This window comes from Vombatus ursinus, unplaced genomic scaffold (genome assembly GCF_900497805.2).
Source record: "Vombatus ursinus unplaced genomic scaffold, bare-nosed wombat genome assembly UNPS02000749.1, whole genome shotgun sequence".
Taxonomy (NCBI): Eukaryota; Metazoa; Chordata; class Mammalia; order Diprotodontia; family Vombatidae; genus Vombatus; species Vombatus ursinus.
In genome coordinates, this window is record NW_020940527.1 from 3,120,516 (window position 1) to 3,136,365 (window position 15,850).

At 40.6% G+C, this 15,850-nt stretch overlaps 1 protein-coding gene across 2 annotated transcripts in view; it reads right to left on the bottom strand.

The window, feature by feature from the left end:
• ASCC1 (activating signal cointegrator 1 complex subunit 1) overlaps nt 1-15,814 on the bottom strand; it is a 134,708-nt gene extending 118,894 nt beyond the window's left edge. Inside the window, exons 1-2 of one of the 2 annotated variants that reach the window (XM_027858488.1) lie at nt 15,737-15,814; nt 14,192-14,336 (exon numbers count right to left, since the gene is read on the bottom strand). In XM_027858488.1, coding sequence (XP_027714289.1) covers nt 14,192-14,303 — 112 coding nt within the window. In that variant the 5' untranslated portion in view covers nt 14,304-14,336; nt 15,737-15,814. Of the gene's footprint in view, nt 1-14,191; nt 14,337-15,736 lie in introns of those variants that run through there. The other variant, XM_027858496.1, reaches the window with a different exon arrangement.
• Between the last annotated feature and the right edge of the window lie 36 nt (nt 15,815-15,850).

Below are 15,850 nucleotides of genomic sequence, written 5' to 3' on the forward strand. Positions count from 1 at the left end.
TTTGTACCAAGCACTGCGATAAGCACAGGTGAGTGGTACGTAGGTACCAGTATCAGTGAAGACCCCTCAGGACATGATCCCCCCCCTTTTTTCTTTGTTTTTCTCTTTAGTTGTGTAAGCAGAAATTCCTGAACTATAATGTATTCCGTTTATCTCATCCTCTAGCTACATGACCTTGGGTAGTAGACTGAAGTCATAAGGCCCCAAAAGGGGAACCTGTTGCGGTTACTGTACTCCTTTGTTCTCTTCGTTGCTGGGGAAGATTTACGCAAATAGATTGTGTCCCTGAGGTTCAGCCAGTGGGCCAAAGGGAGGGGGTTAGGGTGGGCTACTGCACTAGGGTCTATATAAACTTATTTTAAACAAAGCACTCTTGAACTCTCTGGCTGACGCCATTTTGGGCAACACAGGGGTGTCCTTTTTCAAGAAAGCCAATAAAGCAACTTTCCATTTTGCAATTCTTGTCAAGACTCTGATTCAAATTTGGGTGGGAGTCTTTTGTCCCACACACAGGTGACACAAACAGAAAAAGATAATACTTGCTGTCAAGGAGATCACCCCCTAAATGGGGCAACCGACATGAAGAATTCAGCTACAACGCAAAATCAAAAGGTCTAGAAGTCTAAAGGGTACAGCTACAGGGCAGAAGGAAAGGTCTATTAGTGATTGAGATTCATCTAGGTGTCTGCCCCATTGGAGCACCCCATCACCATCTGAAAGGGAGAAATGGGCCTAAAGGTCTAGAGGGGAGTCTGGATTCACTCCAGGACAGATGGGGATTGGAGTTAAATGTCACTCGAGATGGAGGTCAGACATTGGGAAAAGTAAGGAATACTTTTAAAAAGAACCCGGCCTTATTCCTCTAGAAGAGGAGTTCTCAACCCTTTTTTGCTCAAAGTAGAGTATTCTTTACAGTAAGGACTGCAGCACACTGAACAACTAAACAGTCAACAAAGGATCCCAGTTAGGCCTCTAGACCCACTAGCTGAGCCCTGAGATTCCCCACTTCTTTGTCTTTTCCTCTTCTTCTCCCTTCTTTACTTCCCTAGGTCTCACACTGGAAAAGTCAGCTTTGCACCTCTGCAGATAAGAGCTGCTACTGTGACCTGCCCAATGCCAAGCCAGGAAGAATGGACAGCAAACTTCTTTTGGACAGGGACTAATGATTTCACGGCATGCTTCCCCAAAATTCATGGTGCATCCGTTCTTTGAGAAGAAGTATATAGTGACTGGCCCCATGAGGACTAATATTCAAAGTATTCTTTAAAATCTGGACCCAACCTACCATTCTAGTCCAGTCATACTGTTCCAGTCATACTGATCTACTCATTGCTCCCCAAATACATCTTTTATTATCCTATCTATACACTTTTGCTTATGTTCTTACCTGCTAAGCTAAACTTCTTTCTCTCTTCCTTTAAGGTCAAAGAAATGCATCTGACATTGTGATGCTTTCTTTAATTATCCCAGTTAGTAGTGACCTCTCTCATCTCTCCTAGATAAATGTTGTCACTACTACTCATTGAGCACTTTTCATACTGTCTTGAAAGTAACTTAACTTTTCACATCTGTTGTATTTTTCCATATAGACAGTAATCTCCTTAATGGCAGGAAACATGTCTTATGCTCTAGAATTCTAAGTATGATAGACTAGAACTCGCTAAGTGTTTCTTATTCATTAGAACTTTATGTCACTGTTTCACACAGAGTAGAGTTTGATATAAGGAAGTTTTATCCTGGGGATATTGAAGGACCAAAGAGACCTCGCTATAAAAGACCTTTTCATTCCAAAGCATGATCCCAAAAACAGCACTACAATTACATTATAATGCATTTAACATTCCAAGTATTGGCTACACGTTATGGAAATCTTAGCAAAGTTGATTATTCTAAAAAATATCAACGGAAAACAAATCAGATCAGAAATATCTCAGGTTAGTCACATGAAAAACTGATATAGTAACCCACGAAACAAATAAAAACACAAAAACCTCCCCTTCAGTCTGCTGTGGCTCTATTTCAAATTGCAATGACAACAGTGCACTGATAGAAAGGGAGGGGAGGATAAGGGTTTGAAGAATAACAAAGCTTTTGAACCAGCTGTAAACATTAATTTTTTAATTACTCACGCTTTAAGTGTAAGAACTTTTCCAGTGTATCAATTTTTTGGTCACTAGACAAACTAAACCATCTCTATATTGTCTGGAAATAAGGAAAACAAAGTTGTAGCAAGATGGAAAGACCACTCACAGGTTCCCCACTGTGAATACATTTGGTGGAATTGGTTTCTTTCAATTACACAATCAAAGGCAAGACGAAACAATTTCCTAAGATACTTGATCATTTTGAGTTGCAATGTTAATAAGCAAAAGCTAAAATGCCACCGTGAAGAGAATTCTACTTTATTCATCAACAAGATTTTGAGAAATTCTAAAAAGAAAATGATGAGTTACTCCAAACCAATTCAAGATATAATTTGATTCTTGATGATTTCAACGTTAAGATTACTACAAGTAAAGAATGATTTGGGCTGAAGAAACAAAAGAAGGCAAAGGATTATAAAAGACTAAGAAGCATCAAGTCCTGTATATCATGAATACTTTCTTTTTTTGTTTGTTTTGTTTTGGTTTTTTGTTTTTGTTGTGGGTTTTTTTTTGGCTTGGTAATGGGGTTAAGTGACTTGCCCAGTGTCACACAGCTAGTAAGTGTCAAGGGTCTGAGGCTGGATTTGAATTCAGGTCCTCCTAACTCCAGGGCCGGTACTGTATCCACTGCGCCACCTAGCTGCCCCATGAAAACTTTCTTTAAGAATAGAACTACTAGAGGCACAGCCAAGATGGCAGAGTAAAAGCAGTGACTTCCTTCAGCTCTCCCCCAAACCCCTCCAAATACCTGTAAAAAATGGCTCTAAACAAATTCTAGAGCAGCAGAACCCACAAAAAGACAGAGTGAAACACATTTCCAGCCCAAGACAACCTGGATAGTTGACTGGAAAGGTCTATTGCACAGGGCTGGGAGAGGAGCACAGTTCAGCATGGCCCACACAAGCTGCACAGGCAAAGACCAGGCACAGCAAACCTGGAACAATCCTCAGGGGATTGAATCACAGGTAGCTGTGGCAGTTTCCTGAGTAATCAATTCACAAACACCAAAGACAACTTAGGTCAGGAGGAAAAGTCTGACTGACCGTGGTGAGAGAGAGACAGAGAAGCCTGGTCTGGCCCCAGCCTGAGCATAGCCCTGGGGTGGCAGCTGCTTCCAGAGCTTCTGGCTCACAGATGGAGGGGGAATTGAGTGACTAATAAGAGGGGGATTGTAGGGATATATTTGCTGGTGCTGAGGCAGGATTCTCTTGCTTTGCCCGAGCTTGGAACTGAGTCGCAGCTCTGGGTGGTGACCCTGGGGTGAGGAGGAGTGCTGGCATGGTGAAGTTTGTGGTGGTGGTGGAGAGAGAATCCTCCTCACAGTTCCAAGGCAGAAAAGAGTGCTTATGATCACTCACAGACCAGAGCACAGCCCAGGAAAGGAGTAAACACCTTGTCCTTTATTGTATCACCTCAGAAGAACTGAAAATTTACAGGTCCCTAGAAGTATCTCTGAAAACAGCTACACAAAACCCCCAAAGCTTGGGACAGTACATTCTCCGCACTGGAAGCAGACCCCTACCTTAACAAAGAGTTTAAAACTCAAGTAATTGGCTGGGAACATGAGCAAACTGCACCAAAAAAAGTCAGACCATAGAATCTTTCTTTGGTGACAAAGAAGATCAAAACACAACCAGAAGAAGACAACAAAGTCAAAGCTCCTACATCCAAAGCCTCCAAGAAAAATATGAATCAGTCCCAGACTATGGAAGAGCTCAAAAAGGATTTTGAGAAGCAAGTAAGAGAAGTAGAGGAAAAACTGGGAAGAGAAATGAGAGTGATGCAAGAAAATTATGAAAAACAAGTCAACAGCTTGCTAAAGGAGACCCCAAAAAAATACTGAAGAAAATAACACCTTAAAAAATAGCCTAACCCAAATGGCAAAAGAGGTCCAAAAAGCCAATAAGGAGAAGAATGCCTTAAAAAGCAGAATTGGCCAAATGGAAAAGGAAGTCCAAAAGATCACTGAAGAAAATACTTCCTTAAAAATTAGAATGCAGCAAATGGAAACTAATGACTTTATGAGAAATCAAGAACTTGTAAAACAAAACCAAAAGAATGAAAAAATAGAAGACAATGTGAAATATCTCATTGGAAAAACAACTGACCTGGAAGACAGATCCAGGAAGTTAAAAATTATTGGACTACCTGAAAGACATGATCCAAAAAAGAGACTAGACATCATCTTTCAAAAAATTATCAAGGAAAAATTCCCTGACATTCTAGAACCAGAGGGTAAAATAGAAATGGAAAAAATCCACTGATCACCTCCTGAAAGAGATCCCCAAAGGAAAACTCCTAGGAATATTACAGTCAAATTCCAGAGTTCCCAGGTCAAGGAGAAAATATTGCAAGCAGCCAGAAAGAAACAATTCAAGTATTATAGAAACACAATCAGGATAACACAAGATTTAGCAGCTTCTACATTAAGGGGCCAGAGGGCTTGGAATATAATATTCCAGAGGTCAAAGGACACAGGATTACAACCAAGAATCACTTACCCAGCAAAACTGAGTATAACCCTTCAGGGTATAATCCTTTCAGTGAAAGAGAGGACTTTCAAGCATTCTTGATGAAAAGACCAGAGCTGAATAGAAAATGTGGCTTTCAAATACAAGACTCAAGAGAAGCAAGAAAAGGTAAACAGGAAAGAGAAATCACAAGGGACTTATTAAAGTTGAACTGTTTACATTCCTACATGGAAAGATGATATTTGTAACTCATAAGACCTTTCTGAGTATTAGGGTAGTTGGTGTTTTGTTTTGTTTTGTTTTTTTTAGGCAGTTGGGGTTAAGTGACTTGCCCAGGGTCACACAGATACTAAGTGTCAAGTGTTTGGTCTGAGGCTGCATTTGAACTCAGGTCCTCCTAACTCCAGGATGGTGCTCTATTCACTGTGCCACCTACCTGCCCCAGAGTAGCTGGAAGGAAAAAGATAGAAGGCACAGGGTGAGTTGAAGATGAAGGGGTGATATCTAAAAAATAAAATTAAAGGGTGAGAGAGAATTATACTGGGAGAAGGAGAAAGGGAGAGGTAGAATGGGGTAAATTATCTCACATAAAACAGACAAGAAAAAGCTTGTACAGTGGAGGGGAAGTGGGGGGAAGGTGAGAGGGAATGAGTGAACCTTATTCTCATCAGATTTGGCTTAAGGAGGGAATAACATATACACTCAATTGGGTATGGAAATCTATCTTACCCTACAGGAAAATAGGGTGGAAGGGGATAGAAGAGTAGGGGGAGAGAGTAATCAGAAGCAAATACTTCTGAGGAGAGACAGGGTTAAAAGAGACAATAGAATAAATGGGGGCCAGGATAGGATGAAGGGAAATATGGTTAGTTTTTCACAACATGACTACTATGGAAGTGTTTTGTATGACTACACATGCATGACCTCTATTGAGTTGCTTGCCTCCTCAATGAGGGTGGGTGGGGAGGGAGTAAGGGAAAAATTTGGAACCCAAAGTTTTAAAAACAAATGTTAAAAATTGTTTTCACATGCAACTGAGAAATAAGATATACAGGCAATGGGGTATAGAAATCTATCCTGCCCGGAAGGGGAAAGAGATAAGAGAAGGGGGCGGGGTGGATGATAGAAAGGAGGGCAGATCAGGGGAAGGGGTGTTCAGAAGGCACGCCATCTTGGGGTGGGGGGAGGGGCGAGATGGGGAGAAAATTTGGAACTCAAAATCTTGTGTAAGTCAATGTCAAAAACTAAAAATTCATAATAAATGTTTAATAAAAAGAATTATAAATAATTTTTAAAAAAGAATAGAACTACCTATATCAAATTGCTTGCCATTTTAGGGAGGGGAGATGAGGGAAGGAGAAAAATTTGGAACTCAAAATTTTTTAAAAATGAATGTTAAAAATTGTCTTTACATATAGTTGGAAAAAATAAAATACTATTTTTAAAAAGAAAATAATTAAAAGGTACTGGACACAGAACTCTGACAAATAAAAAAAAAACTGACTCTACTTAAATGCTTCTGTGGACCTGAAATCTCATCCCACAGATCACAACCCACCCAGGTCTTTTCATCCTGTATGATTTATGTTCATGCTCTCCCATAGATCCGCAACAGAGGATCTACTTAATACACTGGAAGCCTTCCTCTACCTCTATTTATTTATATTTTATCAGTGTCAGTACTCAGGCTCTCCACCTGTTAAAATGCCTTACTCTTGCAACACCATCAAACACACTGTAATCATTCATATTTATGTAACACTTTAAGGTTTGTAAAGTACATTCCTCATAACTCTGTAACTTAGGTAATTTGACATATTGTCAATCTGTCAAATAAGGAAGTTGGACTAGTTGAGCCCTAGAGTCCCCTTCAGCTCTGAAATATACCCATTTTATATCTAGGAGACTAAAGCTATGACATGCTAAATGACTTGCCTATGGTCTCTCACAGCAAGTAGAGTCTGAAGCAGTATATGGGTCTAGGTTTCCACACTCCAAGTTCAACACTCTATCCACGAAACCATGCTGCCTCTTACGACTACCTCACTCCCTTTTTCTAATCATCTATTTCCGGAATGATAGTCCTTATGCCAATTTTAATGCATGTCATCACTGAAAATATGCTTTAGCCTACTTCCAACTACCCTAAGTCTCTCCAGTGAACTTTGAGTTATCCACAGCTTTGATTTCTTGGAGATGGCGATACTGTAAGATTTACAACTATACAGCATCAACCAGAATGTCTGTGTTAAAAAGATGGGACTTCTGGGCTGGGAAGCAGACTGGGACTATTAGAATGAATGTGCAATTTCTCAAATGTAATCCAGACAGCAATCTTCTTACTATAAATTCAAGGCCTAATTCACTGTTCACATCCACTGCCAGGCCCAGATATATATATGTCCTGTTGTATTAAGTCAATGGACTGGCTTTCAAACCATTTTTACACACCTCTAACCACAAACTATAAAGGAAAAAATAGTTACTAACCCAGGTGTTATTTCAAAACCAGATACCTATATGCAGTCAGATCATTAACTGGTTAGAGCAAGAGGTGAAAAATCGGTACCAAATTAGAAAAAAGCTGCATTCAGTTATGACAGCTTTATTTAAATAAGTTGTTGAGACAGAAAAATAGAAATAGAAAACTGGAAATAGAAAAAAAGTAAAGAAATTTACTCTAATTATCATGATTTATCACAGAAATTTAACTATTAAAAAAAAAAACCTGGCACAAAATAGTGAGTAAAGAATCCTGAATCAAAAAGCACCGAGTTCAAGTCTTGCCTGTGACACACCAGCCTTGTGACCCTGGGCCAGTCATTGCCTCAGGGAGTCTCCTCACCAGGAGTTCACAACAATGATTTCACAGGTCCAAACACACAATTTATACAACACATTCTCCATACTAAGGAAGCTAAGAATCCTGAAACTACCTTAGGCAGTAAATTCAATTTCCTTGCCAAATGGAATGCAAGCTAGTTTAAAAGATAAGCTCTTGTGCAAAACATTATGGAGGAGGATGATGGATGACAGAGCATATGTAGTGGGAAAAGCCCTGGATTTAAGGTTATAGAATCTGTGCTTGAATTCTAGCTCTGCTACTGACCACCTGTGAGACCTGAGGCAAATCACTTAATCTCCCTGAGTCTCAGATTTCCTAAATTGTCAAATAAGGAAGTTGGACTAGATGAGCTCTAGAGTCCCCTCCAGCTCTGAATCTATGATACTAACAGAATTATTTCACAAAGCAGTGAAAAAGTAGTGGAGTGGAAAATCAGCCAGCAGAAAGTGTGGCATTGAAATCCAAATAGCAAAATTATCCTAAGAACATTTACAGAAGAAAATAGAAGGGGAATAACAAAAAAACACAAAATGAAACACATCTGCCAGCAATTCTACACTCTCATCAATTCCATAAGCATTTTAAAACACCTACTATGTGCCAGTCCCTACGCTAAGCACTGAGTATGCCAAAAAAAGGCCAAAAAGAAAAAAAAGACACTTCAGATTCTAATAATTCAGTTCCCAAGTAAAAGCTGCATTTTAAGAAGATGAAATAAGGAAGGCTGGCTAGGTCTGACAGAAGAAATCTGTGCAAGAAGCAATATAATCTTAAAAGCACTTAGTCTTCAAAATTTCACAAAAAGGGGAGAATTCCAAAGACTAGAAAAGATCACAGAGTATTACTTCTACAGGAGACCTCTCCCAAGCTCCCTAGTGATCAGTATCTTGTATTTATTTTGTATATACTAATGGTATTTCCCCCCAGCAGAATGTAAACATGCTGAGGTCAGGAACTGTTTTCTTTTTGTCTTTGTATCCTCCACACTTAGCACAGTGCCTGACAAACAGCAGACCCTCAAATATTAAAAAGGCAAATGAAAAACATCAGCAGCTACTGATCCATAAGCCTAATTTCTTATCTCTACAAAATGTTTATGGAAATGGACTATTCATGTAATACTAATAAAAATACAAAAAGAGAACTGGCAAACTTTCAGATGATTTTCCATAGGAGACCACATATTTATAGTTATACAACACAGAGAGAACGTAATACCCTGCTGGGTTTGCTAGCTGTTGATTACACAAAGTATCTGACATGATAAAGCAAAAAATTGTCTTGAAAGCTCTTCTCCAACAAGCTCTCCCATACATATGTTAAGATAATGCAAGATTCTGAGTAATGCAATGAGATTAGTTGTTCAATAATCCTCTGACCATTATGAGATGGGAAATACAAAGACAAATGCACAACAAAAGTATTAGCCACAATCATGAAGAATTCCCTGTGTGCTGTACAAATGGAAGTGGAATTTAGCCTTATCAATGATGATGGCCCTACTGAGACTCCAGCACATGAAAGGAGTTGTGCTAAATGCAGAACACTATAGGCCACCTCAATACAGCCCACAGTCACCTAAGAGATCAGCCTAACCAGTTCTAAAGGAAAAACCAAATGGACGAAGAATCCATATTACCTAGATTTGGACATGCAACTGGAAGAAGAGCCCACCAGTGCTGTTGCATATGCCTCAGATATACACTAAAAGTGAACAAGTTAGACCCCAAATTAAGAAAGTGAACTGGATTGGTTCCATCTAGGAAATGAAGAGCTTTCAGAGTTCCCAAGCTACTCTCTGCCACAAAAGTTTATCTTTCAACATCACAGTTCTCCCAGTGATGTCACAGGGCTACAAGTCATCAAACAAAGACTCAAAACTGCAGCTAACCCAAAGGGCATTGGAAAGTCTTATGATGGATCTAAGTAGACTGTAGCATATTACTAACAATGACCTGCAGCAAAACAATGATATAAAATACATCACATAAGGACATGCCGACAGAAAAGGAGATGATTTCATCTTGGGGCAGCTGGTTGGAGCAGTGTAAAGAATGCTAGACTTGGAGTCAGGAAGACCTGAGTTCAAATCCTGCCTCTAACATTTACTAGCTAAGTGACTCTGGGCAAGTCGTTCAACTTCTCTCAGCTTCAGCTTCCTTATCTGTAAAATGAGGATAATAACAGCACCTCCCTCACAGAGCTGTAAGAGTCAAATGAGATAGCATATGTAAAGCACTTTACAAAACTTAAAGTACTACATAAATGCTAACTATTATTGTTGTTGCAAGAGAAAATAATTAACAGATGACTCTAGAACAAGAGTTACAACAGCATACACGAAAAATTAAAAGATCTACTGTGACTTCTGGTCAAGAGAAAAGTCTTACTACAAACTGCCCAGCTCACATATACCTATTCCAGAAAAAACCTGAAATTCACATTAAACTGAATAATGATCAAGAAAGCCAATGAAAGGGCGCATGGCCAAGGTGGTGGAGTAGAAAAGCACTCAGCTGAGATCTCTCAACATTCCCCTCCAAACCACTTTAAAATAATAGCTCAACTAGAATTCTGGAGTGGCAGAGCCAACAAAAGGTCAGAGTGAAACATTCTTCCAGCCCAAGACAACATAGAAGGCCAGAAAAAGAGATCTGTAATACAAGGGAGGAGGCTGGCCTGGAGTCCACATGGATGAAACACCAGTGGTGGGACTAAGAGGTGGTGACAAAAGCAGCAGCAGCTTCAGGAGCTCTCAAGCCAGAGATGGAAAGGGGACCTGGCAACTGATCAGAAAGAGATTACAGGGTACCCCTGTACTAGCTGTTGGTATCCTTGTACTACCAGATGCTATTTGGCAACTCCACTGCCTATACTTGAGCACTTTCCATCAGGAGGGAGTGGAAGCCCTGAGGGGCAGTATCACTTCTGACCCCAAGGGATCAGGGACCTTGATGGGCAGCATCACTTCCAGTCCCAAGGAGGAGGCGCCCTTCCTGGGGAAGGACCAGAGTACAGATCAAGGGAGCAGTAACCATACCTCTCCCCAGATCACATGATCTTGGAAGCATGAAAACTCCAAAACCCTAGGACTATCTATGAAAACAACAGTGGGGAAAAAAGCCTGAAGGTTGAGACAGAGCCCCGCCTCCCTCCCCCCTCGAGAACAGAGCCCAACATTAACATGAAGTTCCAAATAAAGAAATAGTGTGGGAAAATAAGTAAACAACAAAAAAAGAACCTGAACATAAATAGCTAATATGGTGACAGGGAAGATCAAGACACAAACTCAGAAGGAAACATTCTATTTTACCCATCCCTCTGTGGATGGGAAGAACTCACTCATAAAATGGAAGCAGATAGCAGAATGCATTAAGAACCAGAATCCAAAAATATGTTGCTTACAAGAAATCCAACGAGAAACTACAGTTAAGTGACTTCTTCCACCCGCAAATTGCATAAAAAGTCAGCCAGAAGCCCATAGGCAACAGGAAAGTGTGCCAAGTGAGTGAAGCAGTACAGCGCAAGCAACCAAGTCAACAGCTTCCCAGAGTGACCAGAGGCACCTGGTGTATGAGGCAGCAAGAGTCAAGGGCTCCCCTAAAAAAACCTCTAAGAAGGATGGAAAATCCCAGAGTAATCATAAAGCTAGTGTGAGGGCTTTGGAAGCCCCAAGGAGCAGCAGTGACCCATGCAGCACAGCAATGCTCAGACCAGGACAGCCCAGGCACCCAAGGACTCCAAGGTCCTTAGCATTCTGTCCTAAGACATCATACAAGGGCTCTGATTATCTAGCACTCTGAACCTCAAAGATCCAAGACAGCCTAACTCTAGGAGTGAAAGTCTGGACAAGAACCCAGGGGATCCAGAGGAACAAGGAAGTCTGACTACCCTACCCAAATGGATGGACCCGCAGACTAATGGGAAACATTATCAGAAGGCCTGAATAATACTGTTTTGTGATTTAAACCTAACTAAACTTAATATAATCATAGTTGTAGCTAATATGTACATAGTGCTTTAAAATTTAAAAAGCATTTTATAGATTTTATCTTATTTGATCTTCATAATAGTTCCAAGGTGGAAACTATGGAAATTATTTTCATTTTACAGAGGGAGAAACAGAGGTTAAGTCGTTTGTCCAAAGTCACACAGCTACCATCAAATTATGGATTCTCTTGAGTTTGACTTCAAAACTTTTTCCAGTATCCCTAAGTGCCTCTCTAAAACCATTCCTGCAACATACCACAGCTTCAAAAAGCTGATATCTCAAAATGTCCTCAAAGGATGAGAGACTGCAGGATTTAGAGCTGGGTGAGACTTTAGAAGTCATTCATTCATTAAATATTTTTTCATTCAGTAAACAAATATTAAGTACTAACTACGTGGGGGTTTAAAAAACAAAAATGAAATAGTTCTTGCCCGCAAGAACCTGACATTCTTTAGGGAGAAAGAACACGTAAACAAACAAGTATAGACAAAGTAACTCAATGAAGGAGTAAGAGGACATTAACAATGGGGGAGGGGGGGAAGGTTTGGTGTATTTATAATTAGAAGACAACACTTGAGTTGAGCCTTGACAAAAGCCAGGAGTCCTAAGAGATAAGGAACAAATGTAAGCTAGGCATGAGAGAGGATCTGTGCAAAGATATGGAGATTATAAATGGACTACAAGGAGGAGTGAGGAAGACAGCGCAGGAAGAAAAGTGATGCACAATGAACCGGAAAAGTAATCTAGAGTCAGTCAGACTACAGAGGGCTTCAAATGTCCAACAGAAGAGGCTGGGCTTATCCTCACAGCAGCAGGGAACCACAAAAATAACATGGGCACACTAAAGCAGTGCCCTTATTTGATAAATAAGGAAACTAAGGCCCAGAGAAGAGAGGGGAATTGCCCAAAATCATGTAGCTATTAAGTATCAGAACCAGGACTCAAACCCAGATTCTCAAATTCAGGGGCTCTTAAACTGGGGTTCACACACCTCCAAGAGTTCCAGAGATAGACTTCAGGAATTTGTGATCATGGATAGGAAAAAAAATTATATCTTTATTTTCACTAACTTCTAACTGAAATTCAGCATTCTCTTCAATTATTTAAAATCATTATCCTGAGAAGGGGTACACAGGCTTCACCAGACTACCAAAGGGGTTCATGATGCTCCCCAAAAGGTAAGACTCCCAGCAGCAGAAGGGAGCAGAAGAGACATAGGCCCAAGTCACTTTCTTCATAATAAGAATAGCAGCTAATATTTATGCAGCACTTTTTTAAAGTTTGCAAAGAACTTTATATACATTTTCTCATGGGATCCTCACAATCACCCTAACAAGGCAAATGCCACAAATATTATTATTTCTTTTTTAGAGGTAAGGAACTGAGGCTGAGAGCAGCTACTTGCCTACACTAACTCACACAGTGTCTGTGTCTGAGGAGGGATTTGAACCCACATCTTCTTGACTCCAAGTCCAATACTTTATCCACTTAACCACGTAACCACCATGTAATCACCGCTTCTTCTCTCACTGGCTCCCTATTTTCTACTGAGTAAAGTTCAGACTCCTGTCTGTGCCTGGTATTTAAGACCCTTTAGAATTTGGTACCATCCTAGCATTCCAGTCTTCTCATACTACTTTATTCTCCTACCATATGTTCTTAAGTTACAGTCAAAGAATAGATTTCAGGGCATCCCCCACAGACAACCCACATTTTCCTCTTTCCATGCTTTTGCTCGTGTTGAATCCTATTCTTGGAATGTTCCAACACACCTGTTGAATATCTACCTATACTTTAAAGTTTTAAATAACATCACCCCAAAATTAGTAATCACCTTTCATTCTCTCTTCACAGATCATTTTGCCCTGATGTTCTTATATATTGTAAAATGAGGGGGCTAGGATCCTAATGCCTCACCAGGCTCCAAATCCTACAATAGCAGTCACCTTCAAGAGTATCTTAATCCTAAACGATATCTAGGATGTTATATTATAACTATTTGTCTACACACACATATACATATATAATTCCTCCTCTGGCTGCACGACTCTGGGACATCTCTGACTTCTCCACCATGCCCTGACCTCATTAGGAGCCTTTCCCCCAGCCTCCAGCTTTTCAGCTCCCTCTTATGTTGTCTTCCTCCATTAGACTGTAAGTCCTTTGAGAACGGGGACTGTTTCGTGTTGTTGGTTTTTTTTTCGTATTTGTACCTCCAGCTCTTACAAAGTGCCTAGAACATAGTAGATATTTAATAAATATTTACTGACTTACTGATGGAATACCTATCTATCTATCCACTGCCAAGGCAGTCTTACCTAACCTTTGTATCTCCCCCAAAATCTAGAATAGCACTCTGTACACCGAAGTTGCTTAGTAAATACTGAACAATTCAGGAAACCCAATTTCGTTAAAAGATATCAATACGGGCCGGCAGAAACTACCTTTTGTTAAATTACCAAAGACAAAATACACCTTTATTTATAAACAACACAGTCAGCCTCCACCAAGATGAAGTACTCCTGTCAAGATCACTGAGCTACGTGAAACTTGACAACAATCCGTAAAGGAGTCAGAAGAATTAGGCTACCTAGCTAAGTCCTATCCTCAAACCTAGGTGCTTAAAACCTCAAGAACAAAGAATCACTGCTATGGAATGAAAGAATAGTCTTATCTTGAACCTAAAAAGTGAGAGAATAGCCTATCTCTAACCAGAGTACAAGGTTTGCCATATTATTACCTCCATAGAAATCTTCATCTTCATCTGCATGCTGATACGTCTGTTCTTGTATAAAGTTCTTCCTGTAAATGCGCCCTTCGATTTTTATAAGCTGTGGACGGAGGACTTCCATAATGCTTCTTCCAAAGGCTCTTCAGCCAAAATTCTGGAAAATAAATCACTGCCTTACCAAGAAAGAAAGAAACCCATGTTCTTCCCTGTACACAATGAAGGGAAGTTGAGGATTTTAATAAATATCCATTCACAATACAGCCGACCATTAGAAACAAAAAAGACCCCAATACCCCCATTAGATATCTAACATCTGAAAGTTATCACTTTTATTTCCTAACATATCATGTATTCCCACTCTGCTATAAACAGCTTATTTATATTCCCAATTAATCCCCAGAGAAGAGGCCATATAGTTCAGTTCCTTTGTTTGAAAAATAAAATGAGCTGATCTCAGTGGTATTATTAACCTAAAGAGAATAATTCCATTTGCATTTATTAAATGCTTTATACAGGGAAAAATTCATCCTCCCTAAACATAATCCTAGCTAAGGTCACCAAGAATAATTAAATATTTCAAAATACTACCACACGCTCCATGTAAAATAAAAGAAAAATGGCCAAAATGTATCTTGGGACTGCCACTGTACTACAGTTTAATTGATGACTTTCCTTGCATCCTCCTTTGTAACAATCAGGTGAAGAGACTCCAGTACCATTTTGTAGAGCTTCTAGTCAGCTAAACTCACATCATCGAGTAACTTCAGCTCTCTACTTAACAAACTAGTACTTCGGCAAAGGTTCTCACTAGATTCAACAATCCATACTTGGTCATGCCCCAGTATTATAGATCGAACTACTCCAAAAAGACTAGTAAAAACAGGTCAACACAGTATCTATGAAGGCTAAGACCCACTTTGGGTCAATAACTTATTTTTTTTATACCAAGTCTAACCACTTGAGGAGGAAATCCAATTCAATTCAACAACTTTTAAGGACCTACTACGTGCAAAGGTACCATTTTAAGCTGAGCAATGGGGACACCAAGACAAAAAAGAAGCTAACCCCTGCCTTCACGGAGCTTACATTCTACATTAAAAGGATGAAGCATAAGGAAGCTCCTAAATCAACTGAGACTGGTGGGAGTTTGGAGAAAGGAGAGCCCGGGTACCATTTTGTTGCAGTGACGTTTTCAGACTATCGCTCTCATTGGCCAGGCCTCCCAGGCTCTGCTCTAGGCCAGAGAGGCAGCAAAAGGAATGAGCCAAGTGCAGAAGCCAGAAGCACAGAACCCAGGCATTGAGCTCCCCTTCATTCATGAAGCGGGGTGGGGGCGGGGAGGAATTATCCCGGGCCTCGGCAGGCCCCAAACCTCCCCTCCCCCTCCTCTCCTCAGGAGTTCTGCCCTGAAAACAACCTCCGAGTCTGAGGCCCAGGAGAGGCCGGCGGAAGAGAGGAGACCCGAGGCGGAGCAGCGAGCCGCCGCCACAGCAGCCAAAGGCATGAAAGGAGGCAAGTGGGTACGAGAAGAAAAATCGGGAAGAGAACACCTACAGCGTCCCGGCGATGCCCCAGAGCGGCTGGCGAGCGCCTCGGAAGAGGGCTGGCCACCGTACGGGGGACGTGCGCGCCCCCACCGCGCGCTGACCGCGGGCGCGAGCACGCCGC